This window comes from Zophobas morio, unplaced genomic scaffold (genome assembly GCF_036711695.1).
Source record: "Zophobas morio isolate AGI-343-1 ecotype UQ-CSIRO unplaced genomic scaffold, CSIRO_AGI_Zmor_V1 ptg000024l, whole genome shotgun sequence".
In the NCBI taxonomy this organism is placed as follows: domain Eukaryota; kingdom Metazoa; phylum Arthropoda; class Insecta; order Coleoptera; family Tenebrionidae; genus Zophobas; species Zophobas morio.
Genome location: NW_026972129.1, coordinates 17,625,699 through 17,645,808, shown reverse-complemented (window position 1 = coordinate 17,645,808; position 20,110 = coordinate 17,625,699). Strand labels below are relative to the sequence as shown.

General features: G+C 33.2%; 1 protein-coding gene across 9 annotated transcripts in view; it reads left to right on the top strand.

The window, feature by feature from the left end:
- The window catches only part of Glut1 (Glucose transporter 1), a 337,838-nt gene that overhangs the window by 219,361 nt on the left and 98,367 nt on the right, over positions 1–20,110 (top strand). For 6 of the 9 annotated variants that reach the window (XM_064064022.1, XM_064064019.1, XM_064064020.1 and 3 more), the window contains exons 2-3: positions 6,430–6,594; positions 19,601–19,793. The exons of 2 other annotated variants lie outside the window; for them this stretch is intronic. In XM_064064022.1, coding sequence (XP_063920092.1) covers positions 6,474–6,594; positions 19,601–19,793 — 314 coding nt within the window. In that variant the 5' untranslated portion in view covers positions 6,430–6,473. Of the gene's footprint in view, positions 1–6,429; positions 6,595–19,600; positions 19,794–20,110 lie in introns of those variants that run through there. One more of the 9 variants, XM_064064024.1, reaches the window with a different exon arrangement.

Here is a 20,110-nt window from a genome sequence, read left to right as displayed (position 1 = left end):
GAATAATTGAAACACTGATTTTCAAAAATAAGTGACGAGAAATTTCACCAATATAAAAAAAAATTATGAGAAAGTATTTAAAAAAATGCCCTTCCGGTAAATAGAGAAAATTGTGAACGGGTTATAATTAAAATATGTCTGTGTTAAAAATGGAAATATTATATTATGAAAATGTATTCAAAAACCTCATAAGAGCCAGAGGTATTTTTCATGCAATGATTTCTAATAGTATGATTATGTAATTATTAAGATAATTTCTATCAGTGACATAATGTTAAATTTTTTTTCATCCCGTTTTGTCCCCGCAATTTTCATCCCCAATGGTTTCTTTTCCTAAGTGCTTTTCTGACATTTTGTTTAAGATTTTAGTTCAACATAGTTAAAAAAATATAAAGACGACAATCTACGAAATAAAAATTAGAATTATCTAATGTAGAGTTGCTTATGTAAGGAAAAAAATTGGTCCAAGATCATTTAGCTAGAACTCGTCTCGCTCCTGAAGTAAAGTACATGTCCAGTTTTTTCGAAAAATGATAACATTTGATTTTGAGAATTTTATTTATTTTATCATTCATTTTTTTGAGTCGTCTGTATAAGCAATTATAAAAAATATGAATGCATTAATAAACCACATGTACTATTTTGTACATTTTAGATTAATCGTATTAATCGTGCACTGATAAATTGAAGCGTTCGCAAGATTTCAAAGAATTCGATTTTGCAGTTTTAGAGTTAAATTGTACAATGTTCTACAGTTTTGATTTTTTCCAAAAATTTGATCTGGGATAAATGAGATTTACTATCCAGATTTTGAATTGAGACGTCATCACATTATTGGTGGGGATAATTTGGCGAAATCATGCCAATCTACATTACAAAAAATTCTAAAAAAAAACTCTATCCCAAGAGAAATGATTTGTCAATTTTTGGTAGAAAAACGCGTGCAGTCATTAATTTCAAAAAACAATTGACGATCGAGAATAACGCTTCCCTAAATACGTATGTCGAGGATTTTAGATGCCAAAAGTATATTTACAACAGCGGGAGCGAAACCATCGGGGACCAACTAAGACCATATGGGAACAATAAAAACACTATCAAAAACAGCCATGGATTTTTGAAAGTTTGTCTTTGATCGTTGCATTTTCAAGTGAAACTTTTAAATATACGGTAATTTGACAAGATGAAAATTGTAGTTAAAATCAACCGGAGGTGATTAATTTATAAAGTGATTTGGATTAAGTGCTATATGTCATTTTAGAAAAATTTCGGAGAATTTCTTGATAACTCATGGCCACTATTGTCAAAAAAGTTAAGATGCATACAATCCTCAAAACTAAGAAAAGAAAATTTGTATTTCCATTGATTTTTTGAATGTCATACATTAGTTTAGCAACAATATACGTGGAAAATATCCATAGAACAAATCTATATAATAATAATTGTTTAAGAAACTCATTAACTTGAAAATATTTTTAACTCAACTGTGTCTTTAAATATTTATTATGATGGACTTTAAATGAGTATCTAACTACCTCATCCAAAGAAAAATCATTAAAATCGTATGTCTGGCTGCCATAAAAGTCTCTGAAATTGTATGTAGATTTAATGGCATTTTGATATTAAAAACATTTTTTTCAATTAATTCTTACCAAGACTTATTATTAACCACGCAGAAACGTTGTATTTTTGGATCACAGTTCCGTAAACTCAAAAATCAAAATTTGAATTTTCATAGGGCTGAGCTTGGTTGATCGTACACCCGGTATATGTTTATATCGAATATATATTTTAGACAGGAATGTCAGGACGCAGACAAATATTTTAAAGTTTAAGATGGATATTGGTTTTAAAGATTGATTTTGCAATCATTGCATTTGAATGTCTCCAGTACATTAATTATTTATTATGCCGTCGTTCTAAGTTTAAACTGAAATTAATATTTATTTTCATCTGAGTTACTATTAAAGCAAATATTATCTTCCCAAATTTTGCCTTTTGAAAAATCACAAAAAGTAGATCCAACGAAAAAAGAACTTTTGGATGTTAGTTAGTTTTTTTGAGTATCACACCCTGTATATTTTTACATACTGTCATTGTTCTCTTCCTAGGCTTTTAACTGTAATTTATTGTTAAATTTCCTGCGATGTGGTCACTCCATTCCAATTTTCTTTTCTTTTGAAAAATTTGACATAGATATGGGAAAATTGTAATCATTTAAAATTCGTTTATAAATACTGTATAATAAGACTGAATTTTATATATACCACAACAAAGCGTGTATCTTTATTTATCCCTACACAAAATATTGTAACAAGGATTTCGAAAATAACCCTATTGCGATTTTTTATGAACTCTTCCATTGCTAACAAATTTCAGGAAAATTGGAATAACGTGGCAACGTCGCATCTGAATTTCAAAAATGAACTGTGATTGTAAAGAAGAGGTTAATCAGAATATATAAAAATATGTTGTCTTCTAAGTTGTTCACTAACAAAAGACAAACATCAAAAAATATAAACTACAGACCAAATAAAAATATCCCAAATTAACAAGCGGGTTTTTACAACATACACATATAAATAAAATGTGAACGATATTGAATTTCACGCAGAAACAGCGACCCGAGAATAACTTTGTTAGCCTTCAAAGAAATATGTGGCCTAGAAAAAAGATAGTGTATACAAAATTTGCTGGAGCAGAGTAAATTCTTGTAAGATCTTAAAAAAAGAAATACACAATGAGATGATAATAATTCGTCTGCTACAAGAAAGATCAGCAACTGTAAGAAAACGTTTGTAGCAGCTGAGTGACAGGTGAAGAATTATGTAGTGCCACGCAAAACAGATGCTCGCATTTTAATATGCTTGACAAAATCGGTAGAAACAAGCTCAGATTTTTACTTATAACAACAATCAAAAAACCTTAAACAAAATTTTATTTTAAATCTTGCAATATTAACCAACTCGTAATTAAAACACGTTAAAACGAGCCGCTTGCTTCACGACCACACAACACAGGTACACCCTTTCGACATTTGCGCAAATGCTAATGGACTATTTGTGACTGTCGAACTTTAAAATTTATTGTAATCGTTTATTAGGAAACTGTCAGCTACAGATATGGTCGGGTTTTTATTAAAATGCTCCCGAGAAACGTTCCAGCCGTGTATGAAATTCGCTGCGTTGAAGTAAAATGTGTAAATTAGGTTGGGTGTGCGTCAGCCGCCCGTACATATCATGACACCGACGTCTACTTTGAATATTAAAATTGGCCCCTTTATACTTGCCCCACGACAAATGCGTTTTGTTGGAAATTTGCTGAATTCCATTTTTTTATTCATGTGCATGCGCCACATCAGCTCTCTATTTATATTTATACGGCCACCAAGTTATACACCGCTTGAAAATATACAACCGACCTGAAAAACTACTGACACGCAGTAATGAATTTGCGACCATATTAACCGGAAACACTTAGTATTATCAATTGATCTAAAAAAGCTAATTTAAAATTTCACAGTACGTAGACTCTAAATGTGTTTTCAGAAATCTAGTTCTAAATAAAATAAACAGAGTAAAGTCTCCGAATGGGGAAGACAGTTTAAAATGGCTACTTTCTTGTTTTCTAGACGTTTCATGGACCGTAGAGTACAAAAAAGTACGTCTCGCGTTTCTGACTATCATCTGTCAGGTTTTTATTAAACAGATAATCTCCGAAACAACTGCACCGACTATTCCATATGTATGTTAGAAATATCGTGCAGATGGTGAAAATTTGCCTAATCATTCCCACGAACAATTTGATGATGTCATCTCAAAATTTTGCTTAGTACATGCTATATAAATTTTATAAAATAACATACTGCTATGCTTGTGGTTCATGAATTTGTCTTGATTTTGTTAGTTATTTTAATAATTTTTATTATTTTTTTATTGTTGGTTTCCCCCGGTGCCAAAAAACGGCTACTTTTCACCATCAGACTAAGTTATAGTAAAAAATAGATTTTGGAAATTATCGCTTTTTGCAAGCAGAAATAAAAAACGTCTAGCGTCTTCTCTTCTTGGTCCAAATTAGTTTTTTTCTTTTCATAAAAGCAATTTGTCAACTAATTATTTATACAGATTTTCTGTTAAAACAGATTTTTTCTCAATTTTTTTTTCATAATTTTTCGTGCAGTACTTGAACAAGCTTGAACAGTTGCTAGGTACCTTCTTCAGTATTGTAATTAAATCAATCCATTATCGGTTCCTTTCATAATTTCTCGACATTTCATAATCCGTAGAATATGAAAAAATAGGTCTGCCATTTCAGTCCGTCTGTCGTCTATCGTTTGTCATCTGTGTGTGAACTGTCACCTGTATATCGTTTGTATCGATATTTAGTAGATAATACCCGAAACTACTGTACCAATTGTTCTCAAATTTTATACGTATATATACTTCTATTCATAAGTATTTAGGAACCAACGTTTTTTTTTTTTTCAAATGAAGAAATCTCCTCTTAATAAAATAGTTACATATTACTAATTGTGTCTTTTTTAATATCTTTCTTTGAATTAGGCCATTTTTTTGTAAATGTTCGGACATGACATTTTTTTGAAAATTCGAGGTAAAATGGTGTGATATATTTTTCACTTCGAATTAAGTTTTGATTAAATTGATGATAAAATTGCGAAATATCTGTTTTTTATAATTAATATGGCAAAAAGCAAAGAAAAATTCTTGATAGTTAATAAGCAAAAATTACACATTACGTATAGAGCATTCATCAAAAAAATGAAGATATGTCCCTCCACAGTCGATTAGTTTATCAAAAAACTTAAACAGTGATAACTAAATACTTATAGACAGTATTGTAATAAATTGGCTATCAACAGGATTTTTTAGGCTCACAGTTTTGTTGTTTCTCCATAATGTTCTCTTCTTAGCTCTATTCTTGTCTAATTCGTCAATTCCTTTTCTCTCAGATCTCTCATAACTGCTTCTCTCCGTCTTTTTCTTGGCCTCCCTCTCTTCCTCCTTCTTTCCGGTTGTGTCCAAACTATCTTCTTGACCGTTCTATCTTGTTGTATTCTTTTGATACGACCAAGCCACTGCAATCTCTTTAAACTTATGCTATCAACAATTTTAGGTTCTTGATATGTCTTTATATTTATGTATTCTTCTTCGGTCCTTTCCTCTCCTACTCTTCTCCTAATTATTTTCCGTTCCCATCTTTACTACTATATACTATACACTATACAGTTTATTAATCCTGTTGAAGATGAAACACTAACAAGATTTCTCTGATCATCCCCACCAACAATTTGATGACGTCGTCTCAAAATTTTCCATAATAAATGTAAATTGTATTGTAACATACTTTTGTACTTGTGGTTTATAAATGGGCCTTGATTTTTTACCATAGCCATCCACATTTTTGTAAAAAGTTAAAATTTTATAACAATATTTTATACTAGAATATAAAGTGAACATTAAGCAAGTTCTTATTGTTTTAGTCGGTTAGACTAGAGCATAGTGCGAATAATGCTGAAGTCACGAATTCCATCTCCTTACCGGGCACTTTGTTTTTTCTAAAAAAACTGGATTTCTTTGATTGTCCTTTAGCTGATAGGGAAGTTCTGTCTCAGAATCTAAAACGAATTTTTAAGCATTAGCGACCTTGTTCTTATTTTCTTCGGACCATGTATACTTGGAAAATATTTTTTTTCACGTGATTAGGATTAACAAAGAAAGCTTATGTATTTTGTTCGATAAAATATAAACTAAAAAAATATTTCACAATACTAACACCAAAAGGAAATTCGAAAAATAAAAAAAAAAGATCAGCAATGTTCTTACAAAATCGTCAAAAAAAATAATTTATTGGTTTTAGCATTGCCAGCGATGACATATTTTCATTGAAATGTTAGGAAGTCTGGAAGAGAAATTTTTCTTACAATGATTAGAAAGAAAATTCGAACATACATCAAAGAATTGTGAATTATTTGAACGGGCATTCTATACTCCGTCTACTTCTTTTAAGAAATACAGGTGATTTTACTATCAAATTGTGAATAGAAGTAGTCAAGTAGTCGTTCATTCAAAATGAACGAAGTCTACTTTGCCCTAAATAGGAATGCTTTTAACACATCTACTTTCTTCCAAAGAACGTAAACGCAATTTTTCAGATACAACCTGAACTGTTGCTCTGATCAGGAGTTATATTTTTACTGGAAATCGACTCATCATTAATTTGACAATTATCGGCTGTAATATATATTGTCATGATCATGGTCATCACTGTCTTTCCCTATTACTCTATTCTTGATCAATGCTGTTGGTAGTGGTCCCTTTCTTCACCCTCACCAACTTCCATCATGTGCATGTACCACTTTTGATAATGTGGCGTGGAAGTCCCTTTACTAACCGGTGGCGGTGTACACAGCTCCGTAGATCAGGGGCGGCAGTCCGGCGGGGCGCCAAGTACCGATGAGACAGTCGGCCGGCCCGCACCACCGACACGACCATCAGCACCCAGTCGTTACCACCGTTCCGGCTGCCAGCGAGTCCGTCGATACCCTCACCACCACTACCGGCTCCCAACATACAGGTAACTACACCACGCTATCTCTAAAGCGCCGATTACACAGCTGCACGTGTGCCAAACCGAGCTGGGCAAATAATAATTCGCAATCGTAACTTCGTCAACCGCCACTGGCGGTCAACGAAGTCATAACATGTAAATGCGACGTGATTTATCATTTATCGAGCTCGACTTGGAAAACGCGCAGTCGTGTAATTGTGCCCTAACGCTACCCATAATTAACACCTTCAAACCGAAGGTGCGTTAGTGAAGTTTGGAGGAGTTGGCAGGTCTTCCTTCTCTCCGCATACGCAAACCAACCTTATACAGAAAAAGACTACACAATAACACTGTTACAGATGATTCATTAATATTCATCGAGATTCCCCAAAACCAAAATAGTTGAAAGTTAGTTTCAATCTAGTCGAACGTTTTCTTTATTTTATCGTAACTTCGTCGACTGTTCTTATGGAAAACGGAACAGTTTAGAGTGTTTATATTTCCAAACGCACATTCGCATCACATGTGCTGAATCGCTTCTATTTTCTTTATTTTCACTTATGATCGTTCTTTTGTTGGATGCCTATTATTGCATTTTCTCTGCTGGCTTTTAAATGTTTCACTGTTCTTTTGTTTTTTATAAAGTGTCAATGTCTCACTCATATTTTCAACTTTCTGACTTCTTAGTAGTTTGTGTAATTGTTTAGTAGGAACTATAGCACCGTTTCGTGTAGTAGTTCGTCAGTCGTTTAAGAATTTTGCTTCTTAATGGTTTAAAACATCATAGAACATCAAAGAAGAGTCAATTTTTGTCATTTTATGTAGCATCAAATAATACAAGAGTTAATTTACTCAGTCTTCACACGTTTCCATTAAGTCTAAATTTAGTGATAAAAACGGAGTTAAATGGACACTAACACAGAAATTGTATAGATTCCTCCTTTTTGGCCTTCACCATTAATGACATACCAACAAAAACTTTGATGAACCTGCTGTCCAGAATTAGATGAAGTTATCGGTTGACACAGTTTTGTAGATTATTTCATTTACAGTACAGCAAATACCACTTTAGAGAGTAGCCGGCTCTAACGCAGTGACTCTGCTAAATTAAATCCCGCAGCTATTCACCTCGTGGCCCAAACGTCAATAATAGCAGCACAAGACGTGACAATACATGATATTCTCTTTGTCTCAATACAAATTTTTGGTTAAATTTGTTCAATTTTTAAACATACTTAAAGAGGATTGCTACAACATTAATTTTGAATGCAACTTCTCATGTAAATTTATGTTTGTTTGGACTACCTATACGTCTGTAAGTTAGTCATGACTTCAGGTGCTAATAATATTCAGTTTACTTCATCCCATGCAAGTTATTATCTTAAAACCGGAAATGTGGAGCGAACTTTAAGTAAATTTTCGTTGTAATTATCATTAATAACATAAATTAGGAGGAAATGCGTGTTATTTCATTAGTATTTATTCATTCTAAAACTTGGTGAATGTTGACAATGTGTAGGAGTGTTATTCTAAGCAGCGTATATTCATAATTACATTGCTTGTACTCAGAACAGATAACACAGGAAGTGATTATAAGGTGAGATCAACAAAACGTACGTCTTCAAGGTGTCACTTGATGGACATTTTTTTTTTGTCTTCAGCCACTCACAACGGTAAAAGAGAAAGAGATTAGAGCCAAATTTTAGAATCCCTCGAACTATATAAAATAAAATATAACTCGGTTATTGACTGAAAAATAGAACGGTTTAAGAGGTAAAAATGCGTTAACAAATAATAAAACAAGCTGAATTGAGTGTTTAACCACTTGATGTATTTATTTTCGGTGGTGAAAAAGCTCCAATTCCATAAATAAAATTGACACGCTCGATAATACTCATAATGAGTCTGAACCAATTTCCTGTAAGTTGACCTGTCATGAAGTCCAAAATTTGTTTCACCGTGTTAATCGTGTTATTTTTAATTTACATGAACAGACCCGCAGTCAGAACAAATATGAATTATTTTTTGTTTTTCGACTCTTTAAGGAGAAGTGAAGATCCCGTTATACCCTCCGTGATGTAAATGGCTGCTTTAATTTTGGAAGTACAATAAAAACGCTATAACTTAGTTTAAACTATAATTAGCTTTACTAGCAACATCGTTGCAAATGGCTTCGGAAAGTTCCCAAGTTTTACTAGGAATAACATTATCCTGTTATCTGTATAATGGATACACGTGAAGACATCACCTGAGTGAACCCAACTAGTTACCATAAGACGAAAAAGTTTCGGATACGTGAAACCTATTGTAAAAACACTGTTGGTAATAACGTGATTTTTAGTTTGCATTTTCGTGATCAATTATCCGCGTTTCTCATTCCAGACATGTTTACTTTAGAGAAAGATAAACAATTTAGTTACTTATGCGTAAACAATTTATATTCGAAGGCGTAATTTACGCGCCTATAGCAATTTGGAAGTTTTAGCGAAATCACTCTATACATTTAATCAACGGAAAACTGTTGTTGTTCAGTAGCGACGCCCATTTTTAGTGTTTGAAATGAAAGAAGTTTATTGGTCGTTACATTGAAAACTTCGAAAAACTTCATAGTCGTTAGCCATGTTGACCCTCTAACGTTGCAAAAATACAAAAACTGCTTGGTAAACATTCATTTTACTTTTACTTTGGCATAAACACCGTTGTTTTTTCACGAAGGAAGGAATCCGGTTCTCACAACACGGAGGTAGTTTCTAAGGTGATCATTATTACGGTGAAGAGTCTCAGAAACTCTCTTTTGGCTATGTGTTCTTAAATCTAACGAGTTAAGAAGTCGGGTACAAAATTATCTTCAATGTATAAACACCTGCGAATGCGATCGAAAAGCAGCGCATAACAAACCGAATCGACATATTCAAAGAAGAAAACAAATACACAGTCACTGAATATTTAATGAACGTCTATTATGATTTACGTTAAGGTGCAGTATTTCGAAGAAATACTTGCATGCAAGCGACTAAATGAATAGAATTGACATTCGAAAATAAATACAAACAAACAGTTTATGTGTCATAAATTCATAATAAATGAACGAACCCGAACTTGACAAACTTATGCATTTTATGTTGTTATGTACATATAAACAAGCGTATGTTTGCTTGAACCCTCAACAAATACCAACAAAAAAATGTTTTGATTCAAAGAGTCTTTGCACTTCAGTCCACTACAACTTGTTTACAGCTGTTTGTTAGTGTCAACGACTATTTCATTGCCAGATCTAGTTTTTTAGAAGCTTCATTACATAAAGATATATTCAATATTTCACTATGGTAAACTCGTCAACTTTCTGAATGGGGTGGATAATATTTTATGTATCCGACGTTAACTTTGTTATTTTTTTCTAGTAAACACTTAATACATATTTAGTTGGTATAAATAATATGGTGAATTTAACTATCGGCTTACTAAAAAAAAAAAAAACAAAAAGTTAATCAGATGTACTACAACAGAGGGATTTGTGTATTCTAATACAATCGTTAGACGGATAAACAGACACCGGAAACGCGAAACATGTTGTTTTTTGAAATTTGATATTTTTCAAAATGACTTCATTACGATATTTTCTACTGCCCCAGAACTAAAAAATGAAGACAAATTCAGTATTAAAACTTTAGGAGAGGTTAAACGGTATTTTAATAGCCAAATATTTTAGAACAAAATTAAAATTTTTACTTGAGCAATCGAAAATAAATGACAACTTCCACATTCTTTTAATGGCAGTGAACACTTCATAATTCCTAAAATATAAAAAAGTCTCCCGTTTCCGTTGTCTGTCTGTCTGTCGTCGGATAGACGACAGAGTCTTTTAACGATTTTATTGTCCGAAATTACTGACTGAGTGTTTTGAAATTTTAAATTTCGATTTAGTTGATCATCCCCACAAACAACCTCATGGTAACATTTTGCTAGCTAAATTTCATTTAAATTTAAAAAGTAACATGTTCCTACACTTTTTTTTTAGATATCTACATTTTTATAAAAACAAAAATGTACAAAAATATTTATATTAAACTGATCTTCTGTTCACCTACTTCAAAAACTATATGACGTTATCTCAGAATTTTGCAAAATAGCTCCTGTCTAATATACGCAAAATAATAGGTTTATCGGTATATTTTTTTTTAATTGCTTATGCACGATGTTTCAAAAAATTAATAATGAATCATTTTATTTTATTGATTGAGTCAATAATAACGGATGTTATTTTTCTGAAATTATGGAAATACAGTAACTTGTTGTTAGTATTACATCGTGTCGAAACTAATAAACTTATCGATAAAATTGTTTAAGTATGTATTTATTATACCTCTTACTTCACAATCCCACCAAAATTTTATTTAGAAGAACTCGCTATAAATATACCCATATGGAACTTGTTTATCTCCAATTTCATCTACACCTCCTTTCATTTTATCTTATTCCCTCAGTCAAATTTCATTTTTAAATATTACTTATTATGAAAAATTTGAAGTGATATCAACAAAGTGTTGGCAGGATTATTAGGCAAAAATTTGCCGTTCGTTTTAGCATCTACACGATATTCCTAATATAAATATAAAATTTGACAACAATCGGTCCAGTAATTTCTGAGATTATCTGATTAAAAAAATCGACGCAGACAGACGGCAGACAAACAGACAAACAGACAGATAGACATAAATTTATTTATAAATTTTGATTGATACGTTAGTAATGTAGTATACTTTAGATGTTTAGGAAAATTCAAATCTGGTTATCTATTTTTTGGTTACAAATTTTTTCATTTACATTATAACTATTCTCAAAATTTTGGTGAAATTTTTGTTCATACACCTCTAAAGATTTCAGTTATTTATGGAAATTTCGGAATGTGATTTCCACCACTGTTTTCGGGTTACGAAACTCTAGACATTACAAAAGAAATATTATAGGCTTTTTATATAGGAAATGAGATACAGTATTTCAAAGTCGTGAATGTTTTTTACAGTTTATAGAATTTTGTAGGTTGAAAGCAACAAAATAGTGAAAACCGCATGCCGAAATTTCCATAAATTACTGAGATATTCGTATATAATGTCATAAGAAGTAATCATTTAATAAATTAATGAAAAACTTATCCCGAAGACATTGGAAAATATCACAAGTTCAAACACCGACACGGAGTGATATTCCAAGCATTAATGCATAAAACAAAATCCGTAATTACATTTTTATTTGATTGGCAAAATTGTGGCTTTTAAAATGCCAAGTTTTACACTGATTAAACGCAAAGTCGTGTTTAATCGCTGTAAAACGTTTGCTATTGGTCAAAATTCAAAATTTCACGCCTTTGGGTTGGTTGTATGCGTTAATCATTTTTAAATACACGTGATGAAAAATTTCTCCAGAGTAATTTTATAACAATAAGTCTGTTAATAATGGAGATATTGCATCCTGAAAATGTATTGAACAACCCAAGAGAGAAAAAGTTGGTCTTAAGTTTTCATAAAGATTATTTGTATAGAAAACAAAATTTAGTGACAAATTACACGTTATAGTGTAATTTTTACAACTGAATATCTGAAAAAAAATACTTTTTGACGGACCCTTTTTTCCGATATTTAAATATTTTTGCATAATTATCATTTTTTAACACTTTTTCTTTTCGCTAAGCAAATTCAAAGTTGTTTAGACAAGTATGTCGACGAGATTTGGTTAAAAATTTACGCAACTTTTTCATTCCAATTTGAGTAAGAACGTCTCACGAAGGGAAAATATCTATTAATTATGTAAAATTAATACTTGAAACTAAATTAATGGTTATGTGCCATGCTAAAGCCCCACTGGCCTATCGTGACTTCTAAAGGACAGGAAGCAACCGTTAATATTTTTAATAACATTGGTAACAGTAACAGTAATAATAAATCAAAGTAACTGGAAGGAATTGCACTGTAATCTAGCCCACAACACGTAGAATAACATTGCAATAACAGCGATGTGGACAGGGAGACTTTTCATTAATGTAAATTTTACGCATTTTATGATTTAAAGTGCTATTTTGCAGTCATCACACATTACGCAATTTTTATCAAAATAATTTATACCAAGAACACGGGTTTTTATTTCGTTTTATTTAAGTCTTCTGAATAAATATTTTTGCACGAATGCTTTGTCCATGCAATAAGTGCTGCTACTAGAACCAACAAGACGCGAACAAGGAGTATTTTTTTATATGCATTAGGGGAAGAGGGCCCAAAGCGGGCACCATAAGGAAAAATATTAAAAAAAGTAGTTTATGGATAATCTAGATCTTTTAAATTTTTATATTATAATGCTTGATTTAACCCTTTTCAATGATGCATAACTAAAATTGAAGAAAGTTTATTAAAAAAAAAGTTTGAAGCAGATAACTAAATCTTTACAACTGCCCGCTTTGCCCTACGGGGAGGCCTAAAGCGGGCATTCAGCTAGGGCAAACCAGGCAATGGTTAAGGTTGGCGCCTGGTTCGGTTTCACTCTATACTAAATACATTGAGAACATTGTCGGGGTTTCCGGAATTGCATTTTAGAAATACTGAAGTCTGCAACCAAACCAGAAGTTAAGTAAGCTCATTTTAATAGATTTTGACTTTTCGAGAGTTATTTACCTCAGTCATGGATTGTTTTAGGATTATAAATGGTATCAAAAGAAAGCTGACACTTTTCCCCAGAGGACCTTCTATCTCAAAATGCAAACCTCTTCAGCACTTCGTCAAAAAATGCATCAATGTGCCGATTAAAGTGTGATGTAAAAGTTGCTCAACTTTATATATATATATATTTTTTTTTGTAAAAACTGTAGACTAGATATGAATATAAATATGAAGGTCCCCTGGACTGAAGTTTGGTAATTCGAAACATAATTTTTTTAAAGCTATATATCTCGTATTTTTCTTTTTGGTTTTTTCACTTCTTAGACTTCGTTTTATCTTCAGCAAGTTCTTCTTTTATAATTTGTTTCACAGACTCCACATTGCCTTTGTTCTTCTTTTCGAAACAACTATAGATATTTAGTAAATACACTAGAAGGACAAACCGGACAAGTGCCCGCTTTGCCCATTTCGACAATTAAAATTGCAAACAACATCTAAACTCAAAATGATGCGACAAGTGGCAGTTAACTGCTACCTTATGGTAGCCGAATAAACACAAATTGACTAACGAATTTCATTTTTAGCTTAAAAATCACAAACATAGAAAAAACAGATGTGACACACTTTGCAATATTTTTCAAAACCATGTGAAAATTATTTATTTATTACAGCACATAATTGGGTACTCGCAGGAGACCCGGGCGACTGATGTGCAGTATGCGGGGGGGGATGCACTATGTCCGCGCGGTTAGGGCGCACCATCTTTTGAAACGCCAAAACTAAATTTAAATAGGTTTTAACATGTGTTTATAATAATTACACTGTGTTCCCCCACAAGTTTTAACTAGATTTCTTCTACACGCTGTTGTCGAGAGGGAAAAAAAAGATGATTTCAGATCTGTTAAAGGACCGATGAAAGTATTTTTATAACATTCATTCTTTTGTGCTTCCATATAAAAAGCGGAATGGAAACGACAAACTATAGACGCAGGATCGTGTTGCTCTGACAAAAATAGCGCATAAATACGAAATTACGGAAAACTAGCTCATCCGGCGCTGCTCCTGCCGGATTATCCTTTTTATAGATTTATCACGTAACCAAATAAAAAGCTCAGAATGTAGGGGATGAATTATTTGACGAGTCCTACAAAAAAATTACAATTACACAACCGTCAACCGAGGGTGGTTGTTCCGCCACCGCATTTCACAATACGCCCAAAACCTCTTTCGATCCGGTTGACCACACAAAAAACGCATTTTTGCCCACCCCTTCCGACAAAAACCTCTTTTCAATTTGTTGTTAGACACGCACAACAAAACGCGCCGATACAATCTGCCGTCCGTATAATTATAATCTGGTGGCGAGATAAATCGGTGTTGGTTGAGTCCTCTTTTTTGACGTTTAATCTCGATTAGGGTTTTATTATTGGCGGTGCGGTCGGCAGTCTGTTCCGATTAAGTGTTAGTTCCAATATTTGCTACCGGTATCGGATTTGGGTCGGTAACAAGCGACTGCGGTAAGTAACCTCCCCTTCGCCAAGTGCTGCCCATAACTGACCCCCGAACTTTATATATTAATTATCATTACGGTGGTCTAGAAACTTGGCTCCATTAATCAGTCGGCGAGCGGGGCCTCCGGGAATCGAACCCAGGTGCACACTGTTATCTACCATCCGATAAGCATTAGCGCCGTCGCCGTGGGAATCGCGTTTATTGCTCATTCCGCATAGTAGGCGAGGGGCCATGGGTCTCGTAACATTTTTTGCCATGTTTCAAATTCCATCGGAAAATTAAAACAATTCCAGCTTTACGAGCCACATTGTTGTTTTCTTTCTTTGTTATCCCGCACCGGGGTAGCGTCAAGATTATCTATGAATATTTTTTTCAGTCAACACCTAATAAAAACAACATCTGATGACTTTAAACAAACAAAATGATTTATAACCCACTAGTGAGATAAAAATTTATAACTCACTTGTGAGTTAAAGGTCGTAACTTTTCTGTGATTTAAAACAGAAACCAACGAGCAGTTTATTAACGTCGAACATCTCCGAAATATGATGCACATACACCAATATAGTCTAAAATATTATTTATATGTCGCAATCATGTAAACACCACTCCAGTCGATATTAAAGAGGAGAGGGGAGAAAACTATGGCTTTTCCCCCATATTGATGTCTTAACTAACAAAGAATTAAAATTTGTTAACAATTTATCCCGGCGCATCCACCATTTTTAACGCTCTCTTTTCCTTCAAAACGATTTAATAATTTGTTTACCTTTATCCATGCATTTTTCAACAAATTTTATTTGCAATCATCATATTCTCTTAAACTTGTCTACTTTTATCTAAATGATACAGTAATACAATTTCTGAAAACGAATTTATAAATTATAAGAAAATGTGTATTTAACAATAGTGAAGGAAAAGCAGCTCCATCTTCGATTTTTCTTAACGACCCTTTACTTGAGGGAAAAGAATTAGGTTTGGTGCAATTTTACGATTCATCTCGAAAAGATTATGGTTAAAAAGCGTTGTAAAATTTATAAAATATGTCTCTGAATAATAAAACTTTGATGGTTGTTCGTTACGAAATTTACTGGAAAGTCTGATTGACCCCGGCTGAACTTTACGCTCAAAATTTCTCAGCCAAAAATAATTTATAAAAATCCTGTGTTACATACGCAAACGCTACACAAGCACTCCATCGGACTCCCTATTTAAAAAAAAAAAGGCTTTCAATTTTCAATCCATTTTTATATCACTTATAGGAAATAATATGGGGCGAACTGCTACTTCTATGTTTTTTCGACATTTTATGACCCCAACATTACGAAAACATGGGAATCCCATTACCGCCTGTCTGCCGTCTGTCGTCTGTGTCGGTTTTTATTAGATGGATAATCTCCGAAACTACTGGATTGGTGTAGATAGCGAAATGCTAACCAAATTCATTTCTCTTTAAGAATTTGATGACGTTATCTCCAAATTTTACACAGTGAATTTTATCTGAATTTTATGAAATAACATACTCATGCACTTGGGATTTACGAATGCGTATTGAGTTTTTACCCTAGAGATCAAAATTTATGGGAAAAAATGAAAATTATATAACAACATTTTATAATGTAACTTTGAAATAGCAAAACCGAATGCTCTGAAATCTTGCAAACCTGTAAAGTTATCTGATGCATAATAAATCGTTAATCAAAATTTATCCGTTTATACTTCCCATCCCAAAAAAAAAATGGATCATATCACCTTACAATTCTACCAAATAGATGTTAGGACTATTTAAATTTTATAAAATAACGTATTCCTGCGCTTGTTACTTATGAATCCATGTTGAGTGTAGTGTAGTGTTTACCGAATCAAAGTTTACTTCTCGCGCATAAGTGAAGACAGTATTGTAATAGTGTTCATCGGAGAACTCGCTACTTTCATGTTTTGGCGATGTGTCATGTCCCCTAGAGTACGAAAAAATAAGTCTCTCGTTTCCGTCTGTCCATCGTCTGTGTCGATTTTTAATAGATAGATAATCTCTAAAACTAACGGTTGTCCTCAAATTTTGTATGTACTTATTTTCGGAGTAATGTTATAAATGGTATAACGCTAATCAAAATTTGTCTAATTATCCCCGCCAACAATTTGATGATGTCCGCTCATTACATTACATAGTTAAGGTTATCTAAATTTTAAGAAATGATATACTCTTGTACCTGTGGTTTATGAATCCTCCTCCTGGGATTTTTATCACAATTATTTTACAATTTTTGCGAGGCGCCGGGTCTTTTTTTGAATATGATATATATATTATCTATATTTTTTAGATGGTTTATCATAAAATAAATAAAAAATCCAAAATCAAATTATAATTTTTCGAAAAACCTAGATTTGTTTGATTGTTTTTAAGAGACGAGGGAAATTCTCTCTAAATCACCCTAGACCAATTTTTTAAGATATAATTATTGTCAAAAAAAACTGTTGAACCCAGCACCCAAAAAAATACACTCTTGCATGTGGTCTATGTTTCGCTCTTATCTTGCCAGTGTTTATTTTAAATCATACTTCTTCTGTTTTTTTCTCGATTTCGTGGGCAAGTTTTATTTAAACGGTCATTCTGCAATTTAATGCCCTTCTATTTCCACTTTAAATATTTCGATATAAAATTGTCTTGCGTTGTTTTATTCTATGTTAATGCATACGGTTGTATAATTCTCCGTAATTTTTCAACATCTCAACTAAAATATATTCTTATCTAAGCGCGCTCGGTTGTTTCTGTTTCTTAAAGTTTGTTACGTGTGAGTGTAAACTAGTGATTCCGTCTGTCTGTCGTCTATCTGTCGTCTGTCTCTCTGTCTATCTGCTACATAAATCATTCCCTCCAAAAATTTCATGACGCAATGTCAAAATTTTGCTGTGTTAATTCTGTTTCAGTTTTATAAAAAATAGCTTCTACAGTCATAGTTTCTTAATCCGATCAAATTTTTTCCTTAAACGTCTTGGTTTTTGGAAATAATTTCGAAACGTATGACATGGTCCTGTAATTTAATAATCCACCCCTACTTTAATTTTCACATGAAGGGTTTATCATAAGAACAAAACCCGCAAATTTTATATCTCTAAAAAATTGGTCGAAGATTATTTCGACAGAACTTCTCCGCTTTTTTGAAAAATTGTACAATTTGATTTTGTGGCATTTTATTTGTGATAATGATAATCTCTATATGTACAAAAAATATAGATAATAATTTTCGTATTCCAACTCCGAGGTCGGCATGGCCGCTTATAAAAGTTTGTTATACAACAAATCAAGGCGGATTCATAAACTACAAGTACAAGAGTATGTTATTTTATAAAAGTTAAATCGGCTACACGATAGTTCTAATATAGGCACAAAATAAGGACGACAAACAGACCGACAGACGAAAACGCGAGACCTACTTTTTGGTAGTTAGGAGTCATGAATCGTCGAGAAAACATTTGAGTAGCCAAGGTTCTGGAAGCAAAAAGTGGTTGCTTGTAGAGTTGAAAGTGATTGCACTAATCCTACATGATTTCCTTGTATTTAATCTTTTGATTCCTCTCATTACTTATTTTAACTGAATGTCTGGAGATATATTTTTTCGAGACTTAATAATTTCACTTTTTTCCGTCTATAACTCTTTTACATGTTCGTCATGTTTTTCGTTTCTTCTTTCTTTAATTTTTTTATGGTTTTATGTCTTTTTTCTTCATAATAAAATTCGCTCCTGTTTACAGTAAACTTTCTTGTTTCTACTGTTAACCTTTGCCCTTTATTTTTAATACACCTTAGTAAGAATTTTGCTGTTTCCTTCAAGACGTGAACTAATTTATTGTGAATTTGATCTACTCTAATCCGATCTATCGAATTGAAACTTGCTTCACTTCCATGTTTTATTAACATTTTTGTAATATTTACATGAATAGCTATTTATTAAAGCAATTAAAACAAAACATTTCCATGTTTAATCTCGTGACTCATTAAGTGCATTCTATTTTTAGTTTTATATTATTTTTACCCTCACTTAATGCTGATCACACCATTTAAAAATACATTCAGTTGTATAGCGTCTCCCACTGCGTTTTTATCTGGCCCATTATAAAATCTATTGCTTTCTTAGTTAATCCATTAGGGCTTACTCATGTCGACTTTCTCCGAGATTCTTTTTGTTGAAAAATGAGTTTATAGCAACCAGCTCTTCGTTCTCCCAGAAATTCATTAATTTCTGTCCTCTTTCGTTTCCATGTGCTCCACCAAAAGAGCCAACTTTGTACACTTCTTGATTCATTTTGCGTCCTATTTTACTTTGTCTTATTTTTTGTTAAAGCATTGGTCACGTGTTCGAACTCTGGACGCGTCGTTATAGATGCGACAATAACCTTACTAATTTTGTATTACCCCCTACTCGAGATAAACATAATCATGAGTATGCAACCAAGGTCGCCATCTAATTCCTCTTGCATATTTTAACGTCATGACAGTGTCATCTTGATTAAACTCCCCTGCTCGCATTGAACTTGACTGACTGAACTCACACTAATTTTGATTAGCCTCAACTTAGTAAAAATAATTACTATAAATATGCAATTATTCATGAATATGCAACCAAGGTCACCATCTGCTCCCTCTTGCATACTTCAACGCCTTGTCAGTGCCATCTTGATTAAACCCCTCCCGCTCGCCTTGAACTTGACTAGCAGCGCTTCACACACAAACTTAACCAAATAAAATCTCATATTCTTCAAACATTCCATCATACCGTGCGCCTGAAACCGATTAATCCGTACGAAAATTCGGAAGTGTCTCAGTTTGTGCATGTCTGCGTGCATGAGTTGCATAATGATGGCGTCGTTTTCAGTTTCAGCGGAGGTAGTCGAGGTGGAGGAACATGATCTGGGCTCCGATGCGGAGTCCGAAGCAAGGGAGACGCTCAAGCTGACCGCCCGCGGCCGCCCTGCGCACACCCCGACGCGCCCGCGAACAGCGCGTGATGAGACGAAGAAAGAAATACAAGAGGACGATGAAGCCACTCTCAGAGAGCTGCTTATTAGGTACACCCCAACGCATACACGCACCATCACATCTACATACTACTTATCTACTTTTTACCCACACGTTCCATCATTCGGTTCTTCTTCCTTCTTTTCCTTACTGTTTTTTTTTAACCTGCTCAGACCGAATCAACTCGACTACTGCCAAATGGAAACATAAAGGAAAGGTGTGCAAACAATATTGAAAATAACGCGGACTTTGAATTATTTTGTGTGTTGTCGTTTGTTGAGGTGTGTACTTACACCGACACCGATATTGACACGAGAATGTACACATATTTCGAATTGCGTCAAGGTTTTTTGGTACTGCTAGGTAT